The sequence below is a fragment of the Heliconius melpomene genome, chromosome 6, assembly GCF_056956725.1.
Source record: "Heliconius melpomene rosina isolate 202511_hmr_F chromosome 6, ASM5695672v1, whole genome shotgun sequence".
In the NCBI taxonomy this organism is placed as follows: domain Eukaryota; kingdom Metazoa; phylum Arthropoda; class Insecta; order Lepidoptera; family Nymphalidae; genus Heliconius; species Heliconius melpomene.
The window spans coordinates 2,307,327-2,316,097 of record NC_140394.1 but is presented as its reverse complement, the minus strand read 5'-3'; the positions used below and the strand labels follow the sequence as shown (position 1 = coordinate 2,316,097).

General features: G+C 29.5%; 1 protein-coding gene across 1 annotated transcript; it reads right to left on the bottom strand.

The window, feature by feature from the left end:
* Positions 1-238: 238 nt before the first annotated feature.
* LOC146538052 (2-acylglycerol O-acyltransferase 2-A-like) lies at positions 239-6,998 on the bottom strand. Its single transcript, XM_085186283.1, has 5 exons — positions 6,841-6,998; positions 4,193-4,420; positions 3,305-3,748; positions 2,049-2,248; positions 239-1,521 (listed from the first exon to the last, which is right to left on the bottom strand). The coding sequence occupies exons 1-5, from the start codon at positions 6,876-6,878 to the stop codon at positions 1,364-1,366; spliced, it is 1,068 nt and encodes a 355-aa protein (XP_085042409.1). The 5' UTR covers positions 6,879-6,998; the 3' UTR covers positions 239-1,363.
* Between the last annotated feature and the right edge of the window lie 1,773 nt (positions 6,999-8,771).

Below are 8,771 nucleotides of genomic sequence, written 5' to 3'. Positions count from 1 at the left end.
ATAAAAATAGTAAAATATAAACAAATGTTTTTTTTACTATACCTATCTGGAAAAAATTATGAGGATACAGTGGAATATACTCTAATTGTGTAATTAATTTCACCACGAGAAAAAAATATTTTCATTTCTTCTGTTGTGTGTGTGGTTGAATTTGAGCGTGCGCGCTTCCCTCGACACCAGCGCCTGCGCCACGACTGGCCTCTAATATACAAATATAATTTATTAAAAAAATACAATAACAAAATCAATTAAAATTTATTCCTTTTTTATAATAATATAAAAAAATTGCGAATTAAAACAGTGCTATAATAATTTTATGTATTAGCTTTAGATAATACTTTAACATAGCAAAATATTAGGTACAATAGAAACGAAATACTGGCATATCCAATTATCTGGAGCCATAAATAAAAAGAAATTATATACATATTGATAACTTTGGTTCTTATCAAATATTTTTGGGTAATTTCCTTTCATGATAATTTTCTAAACATTTTTACAGCATTATGAAATAACTATTTTTAAAATCCATATTCGGACATAATACCTAATGTTACATCACTTTTTATGAAAAGTAAATCTTTCTTAATTACTTATTAAAATAAAATTAATTATAATTTGTGGAAAAAGCAAGATATTATTTTTTTATCTTATTTTTTGGACGTTTTCTGATATATGCCGCTTAAGTTAATAATTCACTTTTTTTTTCTTTTTTACTGCTTCGTCACACAAAAATTAAATATTAAGAATTAAAATATATGTGACGATGCTATCAGTACACTCACACAAATGCAAAGCTCGCCTAAGACTGTACCTATCTAGTTATTTTTTTAAAATAAAAAAACTATAAATTAATAACTTTATCATAAATGTTGTATTATTGTTGAAATCCTAGTACATGTGAAATAAAAAAAAATAACAAAATAATATAATATTATTATTATTTTTTGTATTTTATGATATGATCTTTTTTCCTACGAAACATGCAGAAATTGTTCTTTCCTATATTATAATTTACATGTAATTAAAAACTAAAAATTAACTTAATACCCAAAAACTTATAATTACGAAACGAACAAAAAATATATTACCTAATAAAAACTGTAACATCATGATTATTTAATCATAATATAATTTTGTGTATAAAATATACAAATTAAAAAAAATATGTGTGGGTCAAAATAATTTCAAGCAAGAATTGGCATAATTTAAACTTATTTTTTTATAAAGAAACTGATAAACAGTTTACAAAATATATTTCTAATAAGATATTAATACAAAAAATATTAGATCTAATAGAAAATCTTAAATAAAATGGATAATTCAAGTAATTGAAGACTAATACTTAAGGCGCGTTATAGGTTTACGTAATAACCAAATGTGTGTTTTCATAGTTTTTCAAATACTTTGATTTCTCAGTATCGAATAACTCCACCAGTTTGCTGGTGAACTTCGCATGAATCGCGTCTACTTCTTCATCTGATGGGTTCAGGTTCTTTTCTATTTCCATTGGTGTTCCCACTGGAATAAAGAAAAAGTATAAATCTACCAATATTCTGTTATTATATGGTAGTTTCAAACCAAAAGAACCACTTTTTATTAGGTATATAAAAATATTTTTTATATCTAAAATGGTAGATAAAACTATGTTTTTTTAATCATAACCTCATCTTTTTGCTCATAATGAAAACTTTATAATCATAAAAAAACTATGAGTATTTATTTATCCGACGACTTAAGAAGATGGGTAAAATTTATAGCTTAGGTACCTATGTATGCATTGTGTAAGGTATAATTGTGGGTTCGCTTCCCACTTGAGGGGATGAAATATTTAATATTTTCATTTTCCTAGCTCGGAGGCAAGGCGTTAAGTTCTGCCACTCAACACGCAAATCCAGTAAATACCTGTATATATTCCATATCATTGTAGTTTATCTTTGAAATATGAAACAGAACGTCTAGTTTTCGCATAAACAGTTTCACAATTCATACCTAAGTATAATATCAACAAATATAACAATATAAAATCGATAATCGAGCTCACTTACCGACAGTAGTAACAGGTTTTCTCAACGGCACCACCCCAAAAGTATACTGAAACATGCCCCGTCCTAGAGGAAACATCGGTGATATTCCCGTTATTTGGCGGATCTTCTCTTGAATTTTTCGCAGTAAACTTTCAGCGGGATTGTTCATGGGACGGAAAACGTCAGTTTCTCCGAAAGAAAATACTGGCACTAGCGGAGATCTGAAAGAAAGAAAAAGATATGATGTATCACAGAGTCATATATAACTTTTAGTTGTGTCCATTTGACAACGCGGTAAAAGTTCAGAGTTCAGAGAGGAGAGCTTCATATTACTATATGAAGCTCTCCTGGTGCAGTGGTCTGATTGTAAGCGTGATGCTTGTAGGTTCTACACTGGAAATTAATAATTTTCATTCTACAAGGATCTATTCTTGGTCCCTTCTTAATTCTGATTTATATTAATAATCTGGCTTTTTTTATGTGAAGAAAAAAATCACGATAAAAATAGTGATGGTGCATGGTCAAAAGTAATAAAGATAAGCTTGTAACGCCAAAAAGTTTTCCTGAGCATAAGTCCGTATAATAAAATTCCGCAATACAAAATATTACAAAAAATATAAGTCACTATAAAAACAATACTAACCAGTAAAGCTTATTCCCAATTGCTAAGGGAGCGAAATAGGAGGGTATTATAGCTACTATTCGAGAATATATATACGATAAAATGTGTGGAATTAATATCTATTGAATGTCATGCAGGATAGCTGCCATGCTGCTTTATGTAATAATTATATTGACATTGAAAAGAGCAACCGCTTCTTGCCGGTTCTCAGCAGAACTGCCGAGCCGGTGGTAGTTTTTTTATATATGTTCATTCGGCGATTCAAATGTGCTTACAATAGTTTATTTCAATTAAAAATATTTTGAAATTTTAATTTATTATAAAAAGATATGCATAATAAAGGATTACCTCGGTAGGAAAACCTTGGCAATAAACGTCGGTTTTAATGCCAGGTAGAAACATATTAATTTTAAAGTTATTATTGTAAGTAAAAACAAAATTTCTTTAAATAAAATAATATTACAGTCTTAAAATAAAATAAATGATAAGATAAACCTATTAAAAACAAAATGATCATTTCTGAATAAATTAACAAGTAAATATCTTCAGTTTAACTTGTTAAGATGTAAATATTATTTTAATATCAGTTATTACAGTACATAACTGAGTAAAAAAAAACTTAGTATTAAAAAATCGAAAAAATATTAATCTTTACCCAGATATCATAGCGACTCTGATGAATCCTTTTCTTCTTTTCAAAATAACTTTATATTCACCGGGATGAGAGTCCAGAGCTTCTGCTGCACCACCAACTATTAACGCTACACATTTCCCTTGATGTTTCCTTCTATCAAGAAGATATAATAAGCTTTCTAAAGAAGACGAACAAGCTCCAATTCCAAGTATTATATCTCTGAAGAAAGGTACTCTAAAATGGCCTCCCAATGTGATCAAATTACTTGTCATGCCCGGAAATACTTTAGAAAAATCTAATGCATTAGTGCAAAATGCACTGAAAGCTCCTGAGCAAACTAATCCATGGGGGAAGCAAGCGAAGAGGTAGTTCTTGGTTGAATCCAAGTCGGTAGTTTTCACTAGTTTCATAGGAAAATAGTCGCAATAATATCGCCATACTGTCCAATTCCTTACCCATTCTAGCCTGTAAAAAAATTAAGTTTTGGATTTCCTTCACATCTCATCTAATTAATTAAGGTAACATTGCCATATATAATACACTTTTATACCTAGCAAAAACTTTATGCATAAAATATCTGCCAACTGCGAGTTGGGCACAACTTACAAAAGTTGACAAGCTTAAGTTGGCACTAATTTTGTATGAAATATCTATAATTTTTCACTTTTCGAAAACTTTACTCTGTGTTCCAAAAGACCCTTGACCTGTATATAATATTAATTATAATTTGAAAACTCCACGTGATCTCGAGACCGAAGTTATCCTATAAGGGTTCCGTTTATTTTCCTTTTGAGATAGGGAACCCTAAAAAGTTCAATTAAACGAGGATCGAATCTATTAAACTATAAATAATAATGTAAAACAATTTCGAAAGGAGTCAAGTACCAATCACCATTAAATATTGCTTACCTTCTCCCACCTCTACAGCACACCTCCAAGTCATTGAGCATCCATATTCCATACAGCAACCCCACCCACCAGTATGTGGAATATAGAAGTTGTATGAACAGAAATATGCAAGTAGCTTCTCCACACAAAATTAAACATATCCAGAATGCAGCCGCTAGTGTTTGCAGGCGGCGTTCCAGGGGGAGGTAAAGAGGTGCCCATTCTATTCCTAATGCATTCGAAATTACTCTAAAAATACGCAATATTGATGTGTTATTATATGAAAGTACTGTAAAACCTATTAAAATTGTTTTTTTTTTGTACGTAGGTATACCATGCATTTTAAGGATTATTTAAGACTTATAGAAATATGCCTCTTGCATTAAATATACACAATTACAATTAAAATTTACTATCATTTCGATTTTTCTCAGATTTTTTGGGCTTCAAGACGCATTCCGCATATAGCAGGATAGGAAGAAGAAACATTTAATACTTCAAATTCAAAGTTTAAATTCTCGAAACATTGCGTGTATGCACCGAAACTTAACGCCGCACTTTGTCTTGTTCCAGAGCGCGGAAATGAAAATAACTCATTCCCTAGAGTTGAAATCCAACTTAAAATAAGATAAATATGATCTACGAGATAAATCGAGGTATGATACTCTATTAATAATAATGCGTTATTATTCATTTATGTATAGGAATAATAATGTTGTCACAAGTTCGCTTATATACGAGTACCCATATATTCCTATTCAACTCTATTATTATCTTCTTATTAATCATGATAATATAAAAATGGTTTAGTTTTACAATATTGTGTAATATTTGTATATTTTTTTAGTTTCAAATATTTAATACTCATAGCTATATACTTTTAGTTGATGTTGTAATTGCACTAGATAAAATATTGATATCATATTTAACTAAGCTACTGACTGATAACAATATTTAATATTAACTTTTATATCTGAACCTGTTTTAATGATTTAGGTATACTTCTTTTTTTACCCGACTGTAAAGAAAGGAGTAGGGCGTGCATCTGGTATCTATGTTTGTATGTAATATTACTTATTACCTCATATCACTGGAACTGTTGAACGAATTTACATAATTGAGGTGTCGTTAGATACATCATGATTACCATTAACCTAATACTAATAGAATATATAATATAATAATAAAGTGTCAATAAAATTATTTAATAACGAGTTAGTATTGCACATAAGTATTTGATACTGCAAGTTTTTGAACGCGAGAAAAGTAAAATGAAAAAATATAACAAAAAAAGCGGAAATCTTTTAAGAAAAATTTTTGATTGTGTAATTAAGTAAATAGTAATTAAATACTGTTGAGAGTAAAAAATATATATAAACAAATTATTAGTAGCTGTCATAATCATTATTAATTATTAGCCCATCATTGCATCTGATGATTTTGTTGAATTTACAAATTCTTTATATTTTTTTCAAAATGATGAACGCGAAAAAAGGATAGGTATATCTTATTTCTTACTTAATATAATTTATGAAAAAAACATTCTTGTACGCGGTGTACCTGTGCCCATAAACTATATAACTCTAACATGCAGTTAATAAAATGAGTTAAAAGATAAAAACAGATAGTATCGCCAAGCCGCATTATGAAAAAGAGGGATACAAAGAGATAATAAAAATATATCAAAATTAGGAAATATTTAAAATTTAGGGATAAGAAAGGAAAACGTGTTTGAGTTATCATAATATTTCGTAAATTATCTATTTCACGTATCACGCGTGACATACATTTACAGTGTGTAGCTTAGACGTGACAACCAAAAGCGTGCTTACTCATAGGCTTGGTTCATTTTAAACCCATTTAGATACAAGGAAATTATATTGAATATACAACTATATTAGAACTATTTTCAAGTAAATATTAATAATGTATGTTTAACATTTGATTCATGCTGTATTCCCCATATAGCAGGGTAGGCAAAGGGAACCTAATATTAACTATTAAAACGCTCCGTACCGTTTCACCGAATTTTGGCAGTGTTGAGTAGTGGAACTCAACGCCGCGCTTTGCCTTGGTAATAGAGCGAAGAAATGAAAATATTAATTAATAACAATAATTCATTCTCCCGAGTGTAACTGGATGGAACCCACAACCGTCGCCCCTGTACCACTACGGTCTTAAACATTTCATGGTTTTAAGAGAAATACTTAGTTTACTGCAAATTTTTAATACAATTCATATTACTGTCATACATAATTAACATGGGAAGCGCAAAGAATTTAATATTTAAATAGTTAATTAATAATCAACTCTATTTACATTACATTGTGTAGATAAATTCAAATGCATATTTATACAATAATAGATGTCTATTGAGAACTTGACCTTAAAATATTATTGAAACTAATCTTTATCGACCTTATGGCTTACTGTATTATTGTTTTTTTTTCTAGTAAAATAACTACGGATATGGGTGTTGACATTCATATTGGCATGTATGTACATTGATAGATAAATGAAAATTCTATATTTAATTAAGAAAATACTACATTTTATTATATTAATCATACTTCAAGTATTTACTTATTGTTACTAAAATGAAGAATTTCAATTACTCATTATATTATTATTATTTACTTGTACATCTATAGTAAAAAACATGAACTTACTTAAATAATTTCAAAATGGGAAACATCATCGCAAGCATGGTTTAAAAATAAATACGAGAAGCACATCCACATAGCACAAACTCAAAGGAACGACTGGAGCTGGACAAGATAATCTAACAGACGGTAGTCATCCAAGAACGTCACTTAAAATTTAATGTAAATTGTAATAAATCATAATTAAAGTGGGTTCGTATGAATTAACACTACTCAATACAAATGATACGGGTTTTTAATAATTTGCAATATTGCAACAGATGCGAGCGAGAGTTTACGTTACTTTATTTTTGAGTTGAAATCCTAGATTGTGAGTACGATTCCCAATAATATTTTTATTTTTCTTGCTTTGGTAATGAGGCGGCGGCGCCGTTGAGTTCTGGCACTTAACAACCAATTATCTCTCGGATTCGTCTGAAAGTGGGGAATGGAAGTGTCTTAATGTTAACGGAGTATCTTATCACTAGGTTCAGCTAGTCCACAACGAGAGCGAAGAAAATGAAAATATAAACGTAAATAAATATTTTATTTCGTCGAGTGGGAATCGAACCCACAACCGTCGCGTTACAGTCACCCCCTTGTGCCGCTGCGCCACGACGGCCTCAATTGTTCAACTTGTTTAATTTAGCATCATATTTTTATTATACAAAATTACGATATAATTACAAAATTAAACTAATAAAAAAATATTATATGTATGCAATAACAAAAGAAACAAAATATTTAACATACTTCTTAAAATCAAAGTACTTAAATACTCATTTTTCCTCAAATATGATATAAATAATACGACATTAAAAAAAGACAATAAATATGATATTAGTATAATTAGTCACCGAAATAGATAAGAGTTAAGTAACTACCTATAATACAGCATTTAAACTGTGGACAATGAACTTTGGTCGTTTCGCTTACGAATAGGTGATAGATAAAATAAATAATAAGTATTTGTTACTGTGAATTTATATTCCGCTATTCTATACAATATCTAATTCGCTCTGCATATTCGGTATTGTGTAGAATACCTAGGTATTCTACACAATACCGAATGCGCAACCGGTATTGTATGTAAAAGACGAGAAAGAAAAGCGAGTAAGTGCGGGCAAGCAGTGGTGCTGCGACATAATTTTTACTAGTATTTATGTACTAAGTATAACCACCTCAGTTACAAATATAGCAGTATTAAGTGCAGTTTTAAAAACCGACTATAAGAAAACTAACTGAACCATCTATTATACTTACTATATTTTATATACTTTATTTATATATTACCTACCGCAAAAGACCGTGCAAAGTGGAGTAGGTTGAGTAGGAAGGCAGACCCTGGCAATAGCTGGGATTAATGCCAGGAGGAAGATGGTCGGTGGCGTAGTAGATACTCCAATAAATACAAGATATTATAATAATATTTATAATATTAAGCATTGTATAGAATACTTCAATTATACAGATTCCAGTAACATAATTAAGTATATAATATATACTTTATTTTATTAGAGCATAAAGCGTGCGGCCTTCATTATCGTTATGAAGACTCAAAAAAATAATGTAATTGTATCAAAATTAGTTAAACTTTTTGTGCTTATTTGTATTTAAATTAATGTATTACCTGGCAGATTGCTTAACTCACGGTAGTAATAAAAACTACATATAATATTTATACAATTTATTTAAAAAGACTAAAATTATTCCATGTCTCAAACTATTTACGGAGTAGACACAGATAATCTAGATTTAAAACAATCCCTTCCCCAATTTCTACTCAATTTAGAAATATTGCTCTTATAGTATCGGAACCCAACATCTGCTTATTTGGGTTAAATTACCAGCAAAAAGAGTAAATTTGTATATACCTGAGTTATAAATATAAAGAAGTCTACAAAGAGAAAATGCAATCCAACACCATTGTTAGCCACAATTGACATCAGTTTCTTTAA

Excerpts from the sequence above, each read along its gene's own strand:
- LOC146538052 (XM_085186283.1), bottom strand. The coding sequence starts at position 6,878 with ATGCTTGCGATGATGTTTCCCATTTTGAAATTATTTAA. Across the intron at positions 2,249-3,304 it reads AGAGTCGCTATGATATCTGG|ATCTCCGCTAGTGCCAGTAT; the intron begins GTAAAGATTAAT and ends TCTTTCTTTCAG. Across the intron at positions 1,522-2,048 it reads AAAACCTGTTACTACTGTCG|TGGGAACACCAATGGAAATA; the intron begins GTAAGTGAGCTC and ends TCTTTATTCCAG.